General features: G+C 36.4%; 1 protein-coding gene across 1 annotated transcript; it reads left to right on the plus strand.

Moving 5' to 3' along the window:
• Positions 1 to 1,591: 1,591 nt before the first annotated feature.
• On the plus strand, positions 1,592 to 18,366 carry slc25a32a (solute carrier family 25 member 32a). The gene is made up of 7 exons (XM_084130421.1): positions 1,592 to 2,008; positions 3,050 to 3,200; positions 6,212 to 6,297; positions 9,874 to 10,028; positions 13,218 to 13,331; positions 13,971 to 14,116; positions 17,416 to 18,366. The coding sequence occupies exons 1-7, from the start codon at positions 1,816 to 1,818 to the stop codon at positions 17,540 to 17,542; spliced, it is 972 nt and encodes a 323-aa protein (XP_083986547.1). The 5' UTR covers positions 1,592 to 1,815; the 3' UTR covers positions 17,543 to 18,366.
• The last annotated feature ends 1,311 nt before the right edge of the window (positions 18,367 to 19,677 follow it).

Below are 19,677 nucleotides of genomic sequence, written 5' to 3' on the forward strand. Positions count from 1 at the left end.
AATTTAGTGATATCCCCGCAGTTGTGGTCTTGACCAGTCTTGAAATAAAATCCTGAGTCCTCTTAACCCTTAAATGCATGAATGTTTCACCAATCATTATTACATATTCAGGTCTTTAGCGACCCGGATCTATATCTAGGATCTATTAGAGGAAAAATGACAGAAGAATAAAATAAAGCATATTTTGTTACCTTTTGGAGCTTGGAAGGTTTCAGTTTGAGCAGATGTTTTATACCATCATCACTGTCCTCGTCAGAGCCCTTTTCCCATTACATTCAGCATCTGGCTCGAGATCTCAAACATATTCTCAAAACTATCATTTTTAACATGTTCAAAATCAATATTTTTATTGCTGACAACTTCTTCACCAGATCCACCATCAAGTGACAGTGAAACTAATGTTTGATTGCGTTCAGTACTTGCTCTGCAGTAAATCTCTGAGCCATTTCAAGTTTTGCTGATAGTTTCTATTCTTTTGTTTTCTGCCTGCGGTAACTGAGTGAAATGTCACTTCGTCATTGTGTATCAGACATTGCCACCTCGTGAAATAAAGGTGAATTACACTTATTCAGTCATCAAAGATACAATTATTGTTTTGCAGATAAAATATACTTGCACTGTTACACACCAGGAGTTGTTATGACCCTATACAATTTTTACAAAAAAAAAATAATGGGAAAACAGGCATTCTTTTTTTATTATTATATTGTTAATGAATTGATTGAGGAATACTAAGAGGGTTGATGTCTATCCTTAAAAAAAATGAATGAGGAAGAGGGTAGAGAAAGACGCCCTTGGTAAAGACCTGAGGTAAGAGTTCATCTGAGACCCAGACAAGATCTAGTGCAAATGCAGCTGAGACAGAGACAAGACCAAGACCTTCAAGAAATGGTCTCAAGACCTGTCTCAATTACTATAACACTACCACCAGATAGATAGTAATCAATGATCACTGACAATGGTTTTATAAGCAAAAGAGATGTACAGGTATAAAGACATTAATTCTCTTAACATGAGGTTCAAATACGGGATGCTTTTGTTTTAAATGAGTTCATCTGGTTATTTGCTACTTTTTCTTCTCTCCATTATCATCAATTAAGAAAAGTAATTTAATTTTCAACTTAAATTCATATGTAGCCTACCCTACAATTTAAAGCATAATTGTAGCCTATGTATTTATAACTCATTTTAAACATTGAATCATAATCCTTTAGGTCAGAACGCGGTCACAGGAAACATACATTTTTATTTCAGATTTATTTGTTTGTTTTTGGTTTTCATTTATTAATCATTCATTTATGAGTAACTTAGCCTATACTAGGCTATAGGTGTCGTATTAGAATAAAATACAAAACCGTATGTAGAGTACATTTACATATAAACATATAAATAGTAGGTTGTAATAAATATAGTGTAATAAGTCGTCGTTAAATATAGTCGCTCACGCTTAATCTCAAAACAAAGCACACATGTACAGATTTGTAGAGCCTGTGGAGTGGTCTGATCTTTGAATCACGTCATGTGACATGTGATGGAGATCCGCTGCTGCGATGCGTGTTGCTCCGCCCATTTATATGCGTCATCACGCTCTGTTATTTACCTTCTCTCACTGTGTAGAGGAGAGGAGGTCAGACGTTGAAAGAAATGATAGCGCACAGTAATGGCCCAGCGGTGGCTATTGAATTTAATAGGGGAATTGGTTACTTGACGACGTTTTTTCTTTAATAACGGGGTTAGTGTGTCGCTGTCTGCACGTACATTGTTTTTACTGCCTCTTGCGCACGCAGGGTGTCCGTCTTTAGTACGTAAACAAACATGACTGCTACCATTTCCAGGCAGAGAAATGCTGCAGTCGCTGCAGACTCTGGTTCTTCTTTTTCAATTACAGCAAGCCTCCTGCGACTCTCTAAACACATCAAATACGAAAATCTTGCAGCTGGACTCAGTGGGGGTGTTATTTCCACAATGGTGTTACACCCCCTGGATCTGATCAAAATCAGGTTTGCAGGTAACGTTAAGTAACGTACGTTCTCCTTATATAAAATTGCAGAGTGTGTCTCAAAACCTATAGAGCTGCCTATCTAGACAGCATGTTAGGGCATCATTAGGTGAATGCATTATTGGAAAAAAATACACTGTCTAGAAAAGCTTTTTAATTAAATTACAAAATGACACAACAACTGGTTATATGTTATAACAGAGCACATTCAGTAAATGAAAATAATATATTTAATTGATGAAATGTAATATAAATGTGTACATTTTTGGTCATTATTATTTCTACAAGTTTTAGGAACAGAGAACAAGGCACTTGCTTTTTCACTGAATAATAAAATTAATTCTTTTAAAATTAGATTATTAATGTTCCATCACTATTACAATTATTTCTAATAAATGAATGAAACATTTAGAATGTTAAGTTGGCATTAAATGGAACTTGCGATAGACTTTTCCCTATTGATCCATATATCTGAGTGAAATAGCTTAACAAGAAAAAATACAGGGCGGGACTAGATTTTGGATGGGGAATTGATTGGATCATTTTGGTTTGTTATTGCTGTGATCTCATGTGAGTGGCAGGTTGTCCCGCCCCCACATCGATAAACACGTCAGAGAAGAGATGTTGTCGCAATAGGGAGGGGAAGTTATTTTTATTAAACATTATGGAGACGTATGAATAAAAAAAATAAAAAAATGATGTGCACAGATCATTTATTTATAATAAATACTGCAGTATTCCAAAACAAGAATTGTCAATTTTGATTTCATGGTTACTTAACCCAGTTGTGCTTGTCATCAAAAAAGTGTTACTATACAAACATTATAGGAATAAACGAGCTGTTGATCCAGTTTCACAATCTCCCAAAAAAAGCATGCTCATGCTCAGTAGGTTTTGAGACAAAACACTAGAAAAACAAACACAGAGGCCACAACACATGTAGTTGTACTTTTGCACTGGCCTCAGTGCCTTTTTGAGGATATTTTTAGATAACATTGAAGCAGAAGTGGGAGTGTGTTATCCCCCCCCACTGTTTCTTACTCTTTCCAGTAAGTGATGGTTTGAAAATGCGACCCCAATACGATGGCATGGTGCACTGCATGAAGACTATCTGGAAGCTGGAAGGAATTAGAGGTCTCTATCAGGGTGTGACCCCCAACATCTGGGGGGCTGGGGCATCATGGGGCCTGTACTTCCTCTTGTAAGTAGTCGAAGTTGTGTTAAAAGGGAAGCACAGAATGGAATTTCCTGTTTAAATCTACTTCTAACTTCTGTATTCACTACCATTCAAATGCTTGAGTCAGTACCATTTAAAAAAAAAAAAGGAGTTAGTACCTTTATTCAGCAAAGATGCTTTGAATGGATCCAGAGTGACAGTAAAGATATTTATAATGCTACAAAAGATTTCTATTTCAAATGCTGTTGTTTTAAACTTTCTATTCCTCAAAGAATCCTGAAAAAACATATTGCATTTTCCACAAAAATATTATTAAACTGTTTTCAACACTGGTATCCAAATCATCATATTAGAAGGATTTCTGAAAGAACATGTGACACAGACGACTGGAGTAATGATGCTGAAAATTCTGCTTTGCCATCACAGGATATTGATATTATATTTGAATAATATTTCACAAGATTACTGTGTTGCTGTATTTTAATCAAATAAATGCTGCCTTGGTGAGCATGAGAGGCTTTAAAAACCTTTTAAAAAAAATTCAAATCCAAATCAAAACTTTAGATCAGTAGTGTAAACGGCATTGATATTGACTTATTTTCACCCCAAAAAATAAATAAAAATAGAAGTGAACTTTTTTTAAAAAAGCCATCAGGTTCACAGGCCAAAAAAAGAAGCAGCCAACAGTGCTTTGTCAGTTGATACTGTACGAGTTATGAAGATACTCCACAAAGTTATCTGACCTAATTACAGATCAGGATCTCTAGCAAACAAAGTGTGCATATGCCAGAACATTATATGGGTAGCAACACTGAAATATAAGTAGCAAGAGCCTTGTTGATTTGTTCTTTGTCCTTCAAAATCAGTTGAAAAGTACGCTCTAATATTAAGAGGAACTTTTCTCCTGTCAAGGTGTGTAAGAAAAATTAAGCAAGGTCATATTTCTCAGGAGGTAAAATCAGGCGATCTGACCATAAAAATAAATCTGAAAAGATTTAACTGCACAATCTTATATCCAGTGTAATCGGGTCCTTCTCAGCCCGGTCCGAGGGGCTTCAAAGTAGGGTCTTCTGGTGTGGGAGGCGGGCGCGCTAACAAGGATACTAAAGACCGTTTCCAGCACCAGTCACTAGAGCGCCTCTTGAGATCAGGGGAGTGAGGTTTACACGCACAGCTCTTATGTGCTCTTATGGCCTATGTCCGTTACACTCATCCACCTAAACCTCACTCCCATTCAGGTCACGGCACCAAATGTAACCTGTCCTACTCAACCCACTCCGAGCGGGATTCCAACCGGGGTCTCTGGTGTAGGGCTGTTGCGATAACCGCAATATTGTAGTACCACGCTACTGACAAGCCAACCACGGAGGAATGCAAGTAACCGCAGCAACCGCGATATTCACGTGTTTTCTTTTTTCATAAGGCTATACCCTTCTTGTTTTGAACTTTGTGTGTATTGAATGTTAAATAAGTTAATAATGATAACAAGACTGTTTATCATGGTGATTTGTACAGAGGCTTCATGGATTTGCACTTAAGCCTAAACAGACAGTGAATGAGAGAGATCGACTGAGCGCGTGCGATTACCTGCGTCTGTCTTTGAGGTTAAGTCATATATATTCGTGAAAAGGTTGCCGTGTCCAAGGAAAGTGAAATATTTGTCGTATCGCCCTTTTAACGGTTAAGGGTATTTATCATAAATGGTGTCAGCGGCATTCCACAGCGCAAGGAAGCCGAAAAAATATATATATATATATATATATTTCAGTGAGTCACACATTGAATCAATGCCATTGGTCTCTATTAAGTGAAGCATCAGCTTCAGCGTTACCCATGCAACGCATTGCTGGTTAGCTGAGCCTTGAAAAGTAGAGCTCAAAGTTAAAAATAATTAATACCTTGTTTCATTACATCTATCTTTTAATGAATCAGCGTTTTTGAACGTGTTCGTTGAATGAACGGTTTAATGACTCACTCAAAGACAATGCGTTGCCGTAACAATGTACTGCGTGCTGAGTGACAGCATTTCAATGCGCAGAGACTCTGTTTAGTTTCGGTTACATTAGTTACTGAAAATCTGCATGCTAAACACATCGTAACACTTATTTATATAGCAACAAATAAATATAAATAAATCCAAATAAATAAATGGCGATAATACCGCGCTATTGAGGCACTCAAAATTACAGCAAGGAAAATTCCTTCACCGCGACAGCCCTACTCTGGCGTTGGAGGCGGGCGTAAAGACCGCAGCCTCTTGTATCAGTCGCTAGAGCGCCTCTTGAGATCGGGGGAGTCAGGTTTACATGCACAGCTCTTACTGGCCTACGTCTGTTACACTCACCCCCTTAAACCTCACTCCCATCTGGGTCACGGGACCAAATGTAACCTGTCCTACTCGCCCATCTCCGAGTGGGATTCGAACCGGGGTCTCCGGCGTGGGAGGTGGGCGCTAAAGACCACAGCCTCTAGCATCATTCGCTAGAGCGCCTCTTGAGATCAGGGGAGTGAGGTTTACACACACAGCTCTTACTGGCCTTAGTCAGTTACACTCACCCACCTAAACTTTACTCCCATCCGGGTCACGGTACCAAATTTAGCCGGTCCCACTCAACCCACTCTGAGCTGGATTTGAACAGGGGTCTCAGGCATGGGAGGCGGGCGCTAAAGACAGCAGCCTCTAGTATCAGTCGCTAGAGCGGCTCTTGAGATCAGGGGAGTGAGGTTTACACGCACAGCTCTTACTGGCCTATGTCCGTTACACTCACCCCCCTAAACCTCACTCCCATCCAGGTCACGGCACCAGCAGGGGTTTAAATACAGCAGCATGGACCCAAAAATAAAAATTAAATGATGTGATTATTTACTCAAGTCATACAGGGAGTAAATTCCTCTTCCATGAATCCCCATGGGGATTCAATAACAATTATATAAAGGATGCTCATTTTACAGCATTGTAATGCACTGTACAATAGATATCCATGTGCTTTATGGCTCTCAGGAATTTAATGTGGTCCTTTTTCATCTTCCCACAGTTATAATGCTATTAAAGCGTACACACAGGAGGGACGGCAAACAGAGCTGAGTGCTGGCGAACACCTGGTGTCTGCAGCGGAGGCGGGTCAGTATGAGAAAAGAGCCACCTGTGAGCTTGACAAAACTAAACACAGCTAAATCTGTAGCTCAGTTATGAGACTGGAACAACTGGAATGTCAGAGGCCTTGGAGACTGTGTGTTCTTCTGTGCAAGCTGGCTCGTTCCTTTTATGGCTGTTATATCCCGTTCCTTTTGGCTGTGCCTTCCACTCTGTAACTACCAACTGTGAAATGAGTATGCTCCGTATATTAAAATATATACCAGGCTATATATCAAACCCAGACACTTTCTTAATTATAACTTGATTTTTACACAATGATAAGAAAACAAACAGGATGGAAATACCTGTAATTTGCTACTGCTCATTTACATCTCCTGAGGGCATCAAGTTCATTTTAATGCAAAATAACTTCAAGTTCGATATTGTGTTAACCACTTTTTAAAAAATGTTTTTTGGTAATGTGGATCAGTTTTCATTTTTATTTTTAACAGGATGGAATATTTTATTGACATAAACCAGATAATACCATAAATCTTTAAATCCACTTCTTCCTCGAGGATGTTGTCATTAAGGAAGGAAATGTTCCAAAATACTAACATATTGTGGACATATACACTCACCTAAAGGATTATTAGGAACACCTGTTCAATTTCTCATTAATGCAATTATCTAATCAACCAATCACATGGCAGTTGCTTCAATGCATTTAGGGGTGCGGTCCTGGTCAAGACAATCTCCTGAACTCCAAACTGAATGTCAGAATGGGAAAGAAAGGTGATTTAAGCAATTTTGAGCGTGGCATGGTTGTTTGTGCCAGACGGGCCGGTCTGAGTATTTCACAATCTGTTCAGTTACTGGGATTTTCACTCACAACCTTTTCTAGGGTTTACAAAGAATGGTGTGAAAAGGGAAAAACATCCAGTATGCGGCAGTCCTGTGGGCGAAAATGCCTTGTTGATGCTAGAGGTCAGAGGAGAATGGGCCGACTGATTCAAGCTGATAGAAGAGCAACTTTGACTGAAATAACCACTCTTTACAACCGAGGTATGCAGCAAAGCATTTGCGAAGCCACAACACACACAACCTTGAGGCGGATGGGCTACAACAGCAGAAGACCCCACCGGGTACCACTCATCTCCACTACAAATAGGAAAAAGAGGCTACAATTTGCACGAGCTCACCAAAATTGGACAGTTGAAGACTGGAAAAATGTTGCCTGGTCTGATGAGTCTCGATTTCTGTTGAGACATTCAGATGGTAGAGTCAGAATTTGGCGTAAACAGAATGAGAACATGGATCCATCATGCCTTATTACCACTGTGCAGGCTGGTGGTGGTGGTGTAATGGTGTGGGGATGTTTTCTTGGCACACTTTAGGCCCCTTAGTGCCAATTGGGCATCGTTTAAATGCCACGGCCTACCTGAGTATTGTTTCTGACCATGTCCATCCCTTTATGACCACCATGTACCCATCCTCTGATGGCTACTTCCAGCAGGATAATGCACCATGCCACAAAGCTCGAATCATTTCAAATTGGTTTCTTGAACATGACAATGAGTTCACTGTACTAAAATGGCCCCCACAGTCACCAGATCTCAACCCAATAGAGCATCTTTGGGATGTGGTGGAACGGGAGCTTCGTGCCCTGGATGTGCATCCCACAAATCTCCATCAACTGCAAGATGCTATCCTGTCAATATGGGCCAACATTTCTAAAGAATGCTTTCAGCACCTTGTTGAATCAATGCCACGTAGAATTAAGGCAGTTCTAAAGGCGAAAGGGGGTCAAACACAGTATTAGTATGGTGTTCCTAATAATCCTTTAGGTGAGTGTACATTAATAGCCAACTTAAAACAATATTCCCAAAAACTTTAGAGAAAGGGAAAATATTAAGAAGAAATTAATATTTCTTAATTTACCCTTTGCTAAGCTCTGCCTTGAAAAACGTGCTTGACCAATCCTACCTAAGCAAATGTTGCTTAGTTGCAATTAAACCGTTTGGGGTGAGTAAGCTTTTGTTGTTGTTTTGAAAAAAAATCAATACTTAACACTTTTATTCAGCAAGGATGCATTAAATTGACAGTAAAGGCATTGATGATGTTACAAAAGATTTGTATTTCAAATAAATGCTAATATTTTGAACATTTGTACTGACATATATTAGTAATTTAATAATTATTAGTAGTTATTAATAATTTAATTAAAACGAGTGAACAAATTATTAATTCCTGGTCACAGTATAAATATTTTTTTGTCCACATGTTATGTGCTAGGCTGCATAGTGTTTTTTTATTATTATTATTTATTATTAATAAATGCAGCCTTGGTGAGCATTAGAGACTTCTATCAAAAATCGTTTAAAAAAATCTTACCAACCCCAAACATTTAACGTTAGTTATAATTAAATATAATTCATATAATTATGAATGTGTGTTTGGATGGTTTTAAACCCAGTTTTACAAAAATTATCCTCAAGTATGGTAAAGTGTTGTTGCCAGGTCACTAACTTAAACTTAACATTAATTAAATCACGTATTGATTCAGGGAACAGCAGAGGAAATAGTAACTTAAGAGTTCAGAGTAGCATAGTAAACTACGTTCTCTTCACTCACACTAACGTTATCAGCTTTCAGTTGAGACTTCTCTGTTTTCAGTTGACTGAAGAATTGGCCTTGATTCTGATTTGCAGTCTCTGCAGATTTTAATCACATTAATGCGGCATTTGATTTCTTTGAAGAAATATGGTAAAAATGCTTTGCAATGCCACAGTTCATTCCAGCCCATGCAAGAATAATATGCAGTCAGTTTTGCCACATGAGCAATTTTACTGAAAATAATGCTGTTTCAGATAAATCTTCAAAGCCTTCATATCGTCTGTAAAGTGTGTCTTAGCGACTTTCCTTTAAAGTTAAACTGTATGTTGAATTAATTGTAGGGAAACCTGTTTCGGCCTCAGATTAAAAAACAGTAATTGCAACTTTATTTCAGGTAATTGCAACTTTGTATCTTGTAGTTGGGACTTTATATCTTGTAATTGGGACTTTATATCTCTTAATGTGATTTTATTTCCTATTTTAAACTTGCCTTATAATTATCTTGACTCACAATTAGTTTTTACTTGAAGGTTGGAATGGGCTTTAATATTTGATCCTGTATATTAAGATACACATAATGGGGATATGAAAATATATTACATAACAGGAATGACCAACCTCAAAACTGTTTTCTATGTGGATATGTTGAAACTGACAAAAAAAAATGTGGAAAATAGAGAGGCAGCAAAACTGTGGTCTCGGCTCAGGAAGTGAAACAATCATTCTTTTCCCCATTGCACACCAAAGAGTATTGAGGGAGAAAATAGTCCTACAATATCAGTACAATACAATGTTATCACTAACTAATAGGAAGTTAGCACACTTCAACTTTCACAATATTACCAAAACACATTCTAAATCAACCTCAGCCTGCATAAAATAATACGGGTCTGAATTATTATTCTGATTGGTCTCTTTTACACGTAAAAAGATCTCATACAGAGCACTAACAACGAATGACTTCGTTAAATGTTGGTGTGAAGGTCCCCTGTTCCATGTTTCCAGGCATTCTGACGCTTTGCCTCACCAACCCGGTCTGGGTGACAAAGACCCGGCTGGTGCTGCAGTACAATGCAGACCCGTCACGGAAGCAGTACAAGGGAATGATGGACGCCCTCGTGAAAATATACCGTCACGAGGGTATCCCAGGACTATACAGGGTACATCTACAGATTTTAAACTAACCTGAGATCCTGTTACAGGTGTAATAGAGCTTTCATGTGTGCTAATCTCAAGATTAAAGTCAACATGAAATCAAAATGTTACTGTCTTAAACCAGAGGTGTAAAGAGTACCTGAAAACCATACTTGAGTAAAAGTACAGATACTAAAAAATACTGAAAATAACTCCGTTACAAGTTACAAGTCACCAATTCCAATACGACTTAAAGGGATAGTTCGCCCAAAAATGAAAATTATGTCATCATTTACTCACCCTCAAGTTGTTTCAAACCTGTATGAATTTCTTTTTTCTGCTGAACACAAAAGAAGATATTTTGAAAAATGTTGGTAACCAAACAGTTGATGGACCCCATTGACTTCCATAGTATTTTTTTTTCCTACTATGGAAGTCAATGGGGTCCATCAACTGTTTGGTTACCGACATTTTTCAAAATATCTTCTTTTGTGTTCAGTAGAAAAAAGAAATTCATACAGGTTTGAAACAACTTGAGGGTGAGTAAATTATGACAGAATTTTCTTTTTTGGGCGAACTATCCCTTTAAGTAAAAGTCTTACACCCGGTTTTACAGACAAAGCTTAAGCCTAGTCCCAGACTAAAATGCATGTTTGAGTTGTTTGAAAGCAACATGCACTGACGTATCTTAAAATAAGTCAGTGCCATTGTTTTGTCACAAGATGCACACCAGTAATATTTTGTTTCTAAGGGATGTTTATAAAAGCTACTTAAATGTCCTAATTGAACTAAGGCCTAATCCTGGCTTAGTCTAAGCCCTGTCTGTGAAACCTCAAAATTGCAATAAATCAAGGTTGACACAACAGCCTCTTAAGCATCTACAAACACTCAATCTCAGTCAAGCTCAAGTGCTCAAAAAGAGAATAAGTAAACCAACATCCTTCAAAAAGGTCTCTTCAATATAACGGATAAATAAAATAATGTCAAAAGCCTACTTGCACTGGACACTGGTTTTGGCCTCATCGCCGGCTGCAGGCACGTCCTCATCTCATTTATAAAACACAACTATGCACAAGATATAGTATCTTCAATGCCCTGTGTATGGCTATATCACTTCTTTTTTAGCAGAAATAAACTGTAAAATATAACAAGTAATTGCATTCCTCATCACAAATGTATTGGAGTAAAGAGTACATGAAGAGTTCAGATGCAAAAACCTCTAAGTGCCATCTGAAATTTTCTTCTAGAATGATCATTTTTATCAAGATCGTATATTTAAGTTCAGTAATTTCACTTAAATGACAATTAATAGGTCATTTTCATTGCCATTTAAGTTAAATAACAACTTAAATATACAAGCTTGATAAAAATGATCATTCTAGAAGAAAATTTCAGATGGCACTTAGAGGCTTTTGCATCTGAACTCTTCACATATACTTATTAAAAAATATAATCAAGTAGAGAGTAAAAGTTGCTAATATCTTAGATACTCAGTAAAAGTAGCCAAAAAGAAGTGATGGTTAAAGTGTGCTGCCGAATGTAGTGACACGCATTTAAATTAAAAGATACTTTAGCATCATTTGTATTGAAACTTGGGTTACACTTTATTTTAAGGTTACTTAGTTACATTGTACTTATTCAAATAAGTACTGAGTAATATTAAATAACTACATGTACTTACTATAGAGTTACAGTTAGTGTTTAGTTTAGGGTTAGTTATTTGTAATTATCCACAATTTATTACTATAGTACATGTAGTAACGTGTAACTACGTCTCCTCAAAATAAAGTGTTACTGAAACGTGTATCATATGTTTTCAAATACATTTGTAATAATACTTTTGTGATGATGAGGTTGCAATTTAGTACATTTAAAATACAGTAACTTTAAATTAAATTTTGAATTACACTCTGCAGTTAAAATTATAATCAAGTATTTTACATGTGCTTTAGTATGTTAGTCAACACATCAAAATAAGTGTACTTTAAAGCACGGCAAAAATATTAAATCATAATGATTTATAATGTACTTTTAAGTAAAACTTTTAATTTGACATTAATACAAAGACTTGTTATATGTACAGTGCTATGCATAAGTTTAGACACCCATGCTAAAGTTGACTAAAAAGAGGAATAAAAAATCATCTTTTGGAAATTGAACTTAATGCCTTAATTAAAAAAATTAGGAAAAATCCAACCTTTAAGGACACCAATTTTCTTCGTGAATGAATAATGTATCGTAAATAAATAAATGTTCTTCCTTAAAATACAGGGTGCATAAGTCTGGACACCCCTATGTTAAATTCCCATAGAGGCAGGCAGATTTTTATTTTTATAGGCCAGTTACTTCATGGATCCAGGATACTATGCATCCTGATAAAGTTCCCTTGGCCTTTGGAATTAAAATAGCCCCACATCATCACATAGCCTTCACCATACCTAGAGATTGGCATGGAGTACTTTCCATAAGATCATCTCTCAATGCAAATCAAACCAGCTATTAGGCTAACTGACCTAAAACCATGCCAATCTCTAGGTATGGTGAAGGCATTAAGTTCAATTTCCAAAAGATGATTTTTTTATTCCTCTTTTTAGTCAACTTTAGCATGGGTGTCTACTTAAGTGTGTTAGGAAAACAGTCATGAAAGTGCACTCTCTTTAAGTACACTTAAGTGGCCTTTTATTTCATTAATATTATATTATCTGCAAGTCCAGTTTTTAAATTATACGTTTTGAAGCGCTTGAAGTGTGCATTCAATACAATTCAGCGCACTTCTTTTTCATGTGCAAAGAAAAACGTTTTTTTCTTAGTGTTTGTTTAATAACTTGGTCCCCTATTTTATTGAATATCATGTTTACTCTGATATAGTCACATTATGGACTTAAATGAGTTTCATGTTGACTTTAAAATAGTGGAGTGATCCATCCTGTTACTCTCTAACATTGTAGTTCTTTGTAGGGCCACAAGAGAGTGTGATTGAACTATATTTGAAGGATTGATACAGCTCTTAATCGGTGGTTCAAGTTAGCCCTAAATACAGTATATGCTAAAATCTTTGTGAGACACGCCAAATTGTCCTAACATTATTACATATTGAAGTGAAGTTCACTCTAGTTTAATTCTAGTCTAGTTTAGTTGCTCTTAAACTATGAGGGAACTGTGTGATTGTGGTTTTTTATGTTTGTGAGCCTCATTTTGTTGTTCTGCCACTGCAGGGTTTTGTGCCTGGGCTGGTGGGGACTTCCCATGCTGCATTGCAGTTTATGACCTATGAATGGCTAAAAAGAGAGCAGAACATATATAAGAAGATGCCGTCTGAATCCCTGCTGGTGAGGAAATAAAACCAGCCTTATGTTTTCAGGATACACTAAGAGGAACAGCATTGCATGACTTTCATATCTCAAATCTTTGTTTTTCTATACCTGTGGTAGATTTTGTTTGTAAGTACTGCCCAATTTCGACAGGAAAGGGTCATACGACTGTAAATTGTACAGTGCATTATGTACACACGCCGTTTTTGACCAATAAATTGAAATGGTCCAGTCCTTCATGATAACTAGAAATAAAAACATATTATAAATGAATGTTATAAATATTGCTAAAGCAATTTATAGCTGATTTAAATATTTTTGAGTCAAACAAAATATACATTATATATATTTCCATGACTTTTTCAGGTTTAAATATATAACGTATAAAATGTAACATTTTCAGACCTGGAAATCTTTTTAGAATAATAACGGCTAATAAAATCCCAAACTCTTGAGCTCCACCAGTGTCTTGAACTATAAATTCATTCATTTTATAAGGCAAAAAGGCACCAAATACAAAGAATGACCCGCACGATTATGTGGCTTTTGACTGTATTGTAACCTTTAAAAAGAGAGGTTTATGTGAACTGGAACCAGTAATGATCTTTGTTTCATGGATGTGAGTCAGTCTCTCCTTCCTGTCTGTCTCTGCTTCAGTCTCCACTGGAATACATCACCATGGCAGCCATTTCCAAAATATTTGCTGTAGCAGTGACCTACCCATATCAGGTGGTGCGCGCTCGCCTGCAGGACCAGCACAACAACTACAGTGGAATCGTGGATGTCATCAGGAGAACATGGAGGTATGAAATCACATGGCACATAAACGCTCTTCAAACTCCATCACAGAGCATTTAGAGATTGCCTTTACCAATATGCCCTGCCTCATCTCAGAAAAAAACATGTAACATAAAATTAAATTAAATTGGATCAATTCATTCTGAAAAAAATCTTTCACAATTCATTTGAATCCCTGCTGATGAGGAAATTAAATCAGCCTTATGTTTTCAGGATAGGAGGAGGGACAGCACAGCATGACTTCTATATTTTAAAACATTTTTGGTAACACTTTACAATAAGGTTCATTAGTTAACATTAGTTGATGTATTAACTAACATGAACTAACAATGAGCAATACATTACAGTATTTATTAATCTTTGTTAATGTTAGTTAATAAAAATCCAGCTGTTCATTGTTTGTTCATGTTAGTTCACGGTGTATTAACTAATGCTAACAAATAATAATAATAAATGCTGTAGAAGTATTGTTCATTCTTTGTTCATGTTAACTAAGGTAGTTAACTAATGTTAACTAATGAACCTTATTGTAAAGTGTTACCACTTTTTCAATACCTCTGGTAGAATTTGCAGCTTATTTTGGCCAAGTATGGCCTAATTTTGAAAGGATAAGCATATGACTGAAATTGTACTGTACAGTATCATGTATGCCCACTGTTTTTGACCAATAAATCGAAATGTTCCAGTCCTTCATGAGGTTTCACTTTAGTTTAGGGTCCAATTCTCACTATTAACTAGTTGCTTATTTGTATACATATTACTTGGATATTGGCTATTTATTAGTACTTATAAAGCAATTATTAATGCCATTAACCCCATTTATATTCAATATAGACATAATGACGAATTTAATTAAATGTTTAATACATTGTTTTGACATGTTGACATGTTTTTGACTCTCCATTATTAAATAAAGTAGGGTTAAAAAAAATATATTTATCTACAGTGAGGAAAATAAGTATTTGAACACCCTGCTATTTTGCAAGTTCTCCCACTTAGAAATCATGGAGGGGTCTGAAATTGTCATCGTAGGTGCATGTCCACTGTGAGAGACATAATCTAAAAAAATAAATAATCCAGAAATCACAATATATGATTTTTTGAACTAGATATATGAACTATTTATTTGTATGATACAGCTGCAAATAAGTATTTGAACACCTGAGAAAATCAATGTTAATATTTGGTACAGTAGCCTTTGTTTGCAATTACAGAGGTCAAACGTTTCCTGTAGTTTTTCACCAGGTTTGCACACACTGCAGGAGGGATTTTGGCCCACTCCTCCACACAGATCTTCTCTAGATCAGTCAGGTTTCTGGGCTGTCGCTGAGAAACACGGAGTTTGAGCTCCCTCCAAAGATTCTCTATTGGGTTTAGGTCTGGAGACTGGCTAGGCCACGCCAGAACCTTGATATGCTTCTTACAGAGCAACTCCTTGGTTATCCTGGCTGTGTGCTTCGGGTCATTGTCATGTTGGAAGACCCAGCCTCGACCCATCTTCAATGCTCTAACTGAGGGAAGGAGGTTGTTCCCCAAAATCTCGCAATACATGGCCCCGGTCATCCTCTCCTTAATACAGTGCAGTCGCCCTGTCCCATGTGCAGAAAAACACCCCCAAAGCATGATGCTACCACCCCCATGCTTCACAGTAGGGATGGTGTTCTTGGGATGGTACTCATCATTCTTCTTCCTCCAAACACGTTTAGTGGAATTATGACCAAAAAGTTCTATTTTGGTCTCATCTGACCACATGACTTTCTCCCATGACTCCTCTGGATCATCCAAATGGTCATTGGCAAACTTAAGACGGGCCTTGACATGTGCTGGTTTAAGCAGGGGAACCTTCCGTGCCATGCATGATTTCAAACCATGACGTCTTAGTGTATTACCAACAGTAACCTTGGAAACGGTGGTCCCAGCTCTTTTCAGGTCATTGACCAGCTCCTCCCGTGTAGTTCTGGGCTGATTTCTCACCTTTCTTAGGATCATTGAGACCCCATGAGGTGAGATCTTGCATGGAGCCCCAGTCCGAGGGAGATTGACAGTCATGTTTAGCTTCTTCCATTTTCTAATGATTGCTCCAACAGTGGACCTTTTTTCACCAAGCTGCTTGGCAATTTCCCCGTAGCCCTTTCCAGCCTTGTGGAGGTGTACAATTTTGTCTCTAGTGTCTTTGGACAGCTCTTTGGTCTTGGCCATGTTAGTAGTTGGATTCTTACTGATTGTATGGGGTGGACAGGTGTCTTTATGCAGCTAACGACCTCAAACAGGTGCATCTAATTTAGGATAATAAATGGAATGGAGGTGGACATTTTAAAGGCAGACTAACAGGTCTTTGAGGGTCAGAATTCTAGCTGATAGACAGGTGTTCAAATATATATTGTGATTTCTGGATTTTTTTTTTTTAGATTATGTCTCTCACAGTGGACATGCACCTACGATGACAATTTCAGACCCCTCCATGATTTCTAAGTGGGAGAACTTGCAAAATAGCATGGTGTTCAAATACTTATTTTCCTCACTGTATAGTACCATTCAAAGTTTGGGTTCAGTAAGATTTTTTTTAATGTTTTTGAAAGAAGTCTCTTATGCTCACCAAGGCTGCATTTATTTGATCACAAAAACAGTAAAAAAAAGTAATAATAATAATAAGACTGTGAAATATTACTATAATAAAAAAAATAAAAAAATAAAAAAAACCTTTCATTGATAAATTGAAAGTTTAAAAGATATATTTGAAATAGATTTTTTTTAACATTATAAGTGTCTTTACTGTCACTTTTGGTGAATTTAATGCATCATTCCTGAATAAAAGTATTAATTTCTCTTAAAACAAAAATCTTTTGGATGGTAGTGTATATGTCTCATTCTTTTTTTGTGCTAGATTAATACTTTGTTGACAGTGATTTCTAAAAGTCAGTGATTTTTAAGAGTATCCATGATAAAGACGATAAAGTAAATAAAGTATGAGAAAATCTTTTTTTAAATCTAGTTTAAAATACATGTGCCAAGTTCATAGAAATGTATTCATTTTGGTTTCTTCTAATTTTGAAAAAGAACATTTATTGACTCCAAAAATGTCATGTGGTGTAATCATTAAATTAAAATGATATTTTTCTTACAGCTTGAGTACATGTGAGAATACACATCTTAATGTGTATACTATGCATATGTATAATATGACTTTGATTTGGCATAGAACTATTTTTATATGTCATTTCTAATAACAATAATAATATCAATTGATCATTTTAAATAAATACAAGGGATTTAGCAAAACATGTTTGTGTTTGTCTCTCTCTAGCAACGAGGGGATCGAGGGCTTTTACAAAGGGATGATCCCCAACTTGGTGCGAGTCATTCCAGCGTGCTGCATCACCTTCTTGGTGTTCGAAAATGTGTCACGCTTACTTTTGGGCGAATATCACTAAACCTTCAGGAGTCACATGCGGGACCAAAACAACACAATATGCCAGGACTATGTATATGTGTTAGAGACGAGCAGGAATATGAAACATTTCCTGTTTAACTCTGAACTCAACAAAACTAGAATTTAGCGTGTGCACTGAATGAAAAAAAGAAAGTAGAGGTGCATATATATGAGATTTAAGAGTTGTTGTTTTGTCGAGTTTATTGAGAGAATTCATATTTGTCTCACAGATGTGTAAATATTGAACCACGAAAAAGTGTAATTTCAAGATTTGAATTGATTTCAAGTAGTCAATGGCAAGAACTGGTCTTGGAAAAGTGGATTCAAGCCATCCTGTGACAATGCAACCAAACACAGTGTTCACCAAACACAAAACTTAAGATGTTTGTCTTTTTTTACGATATTTTCACTAAACAGCTGCTATATTTGCTGAGCTATGCGAGAGAATGAACCCATTTACCTTTACCCATAAGCAGATCTCCGCTGGCTATAGTCCCTGGGTTGAAACTCAGTGGGCATGCTCAGGAAATGATGTAACGCTACAGGATAATGGCACACAGGCCTGGGAGAAACCGATACTTTGCTGGAGGACAGGAGCAGATTTTAACCAGATGTGTGTATGTAGATGACATCTACTGGAAGAGAGGAACGGTTTAACTGGAATGAAAGAAGAAATGTGAAAGAAAGAACTGTGTTAAGTAGCAACTGAGAGGCCATAGTGTATGTATATAGAAATGTGCTATTGTCAATGACGCACAAAGAAGAGCTGATGTATGTACAAGCCATTTTTACACATCTAATAAAGGAATATATGTAACAGACAAAGGACCCTGAGCTAATTGTACACACTATGTTTTTAATAAGAACCAACAGTGATCCTATAAACTATTTGGATACTTCTAAACTTTTTGGGCTTTTGACTTTTTTTAAAATGTCTTAATGTCATTGCATTCATTGCAAAATATCAAACCAATTGCAATTTACTCTCAAATACTGCTGGTGCAATCTGCCGTTGTGAAGAAGTGTGCTTGGTTGTATTGAATGTGCACTTGTAGTGTACTTAAAGAGATTATTAGACTATTAAGTACACTTGCACTTTGTAATAATGCCAAATTAATAGGTTTCATTTAAAATACATTTTAATGTAATTTACATGAAAATGTTAGTTCAGGCAAGAATAGTGAATAGAAGTAGATAGAATAAGAAAATAAGTAAATGCTGTATTAGTACTCAATTCAAGCGTGTAGAAATGAAAGCGTAAATATCAACGTTATAAAATTAAGTAAAGTTACTCAACTTTTCTGATTCTGGTGTTCCCATCATGCACTGGGCCTTGAATAATTAATTAGGTTGATTTTTCACTGTTTTCCAGCTGTATTTACACAGTTTTATCATTGCTTTTGTTGTTAGGATTTGTAACTTGCCATTTTGTGACATTTGGAGTTCATTTTCTACTCAAAATGACACATTCAAACACAAAAACGATCCATCAAATGTTACCATCATTGTCTACCAAGTAAAAGCGCAACCTCTGGTCCGTAGATATGGTGTCTCACACAATATCTATTGTATTAATTACTTAGATGTTTCTAAGTAAAGCATATACTTTAAAAGTGTGGTTCAATTCAATGTTATATTGTTTGAGTGAAATGTATTACAAAGGAAACTTCAACTAAATTGTTTTTACTAAACCTTTTATTAGCAAAGTTACTTATTTCCTTTGTTACTTTCTTAGTTAAGTAGAGTTTACTTAATTCCATATGTGAAATTTAAAAAAAAAATGCATGCAAAAACTAAAGAAAAATTAAGTACATTTTACTTATTGTTTTTTTTTCCGGTGTTCAGTGTTTTTTTGTGTGTGTGTGGTTTTTTTGCACTGATTTTCAATCATTTGGTGTTTTTTAGTTAATGTATCAATCAAGTCAGGTCTCAAGTGCACACTGGTGTCACAGCAGATTTACTCCATCATTAACTATCAACATGATCCACTAAACTTTGAAAACCACAGTGTCAAAGACAATACTAATTGTCTTTTTTTTTTGCCATCTTTAATGCAATGACTAATGCAATGACAGTCACTGACGCATTTCTAAGTTACTATAACGTTGTGGGTCAGTGTATCTTAACCTGCACTCT

The sequence above is a fragment of the Abramis brama genome, assembly GCF_963993115.1.
Source record: "Abramis brama genome assembly, chromosome: 12".
NCBI lineage: Eukaryota > Metazoa > Chordata > Actinopteri > Cypriniformes > Leuciscidae > Abramis > Abramis brama.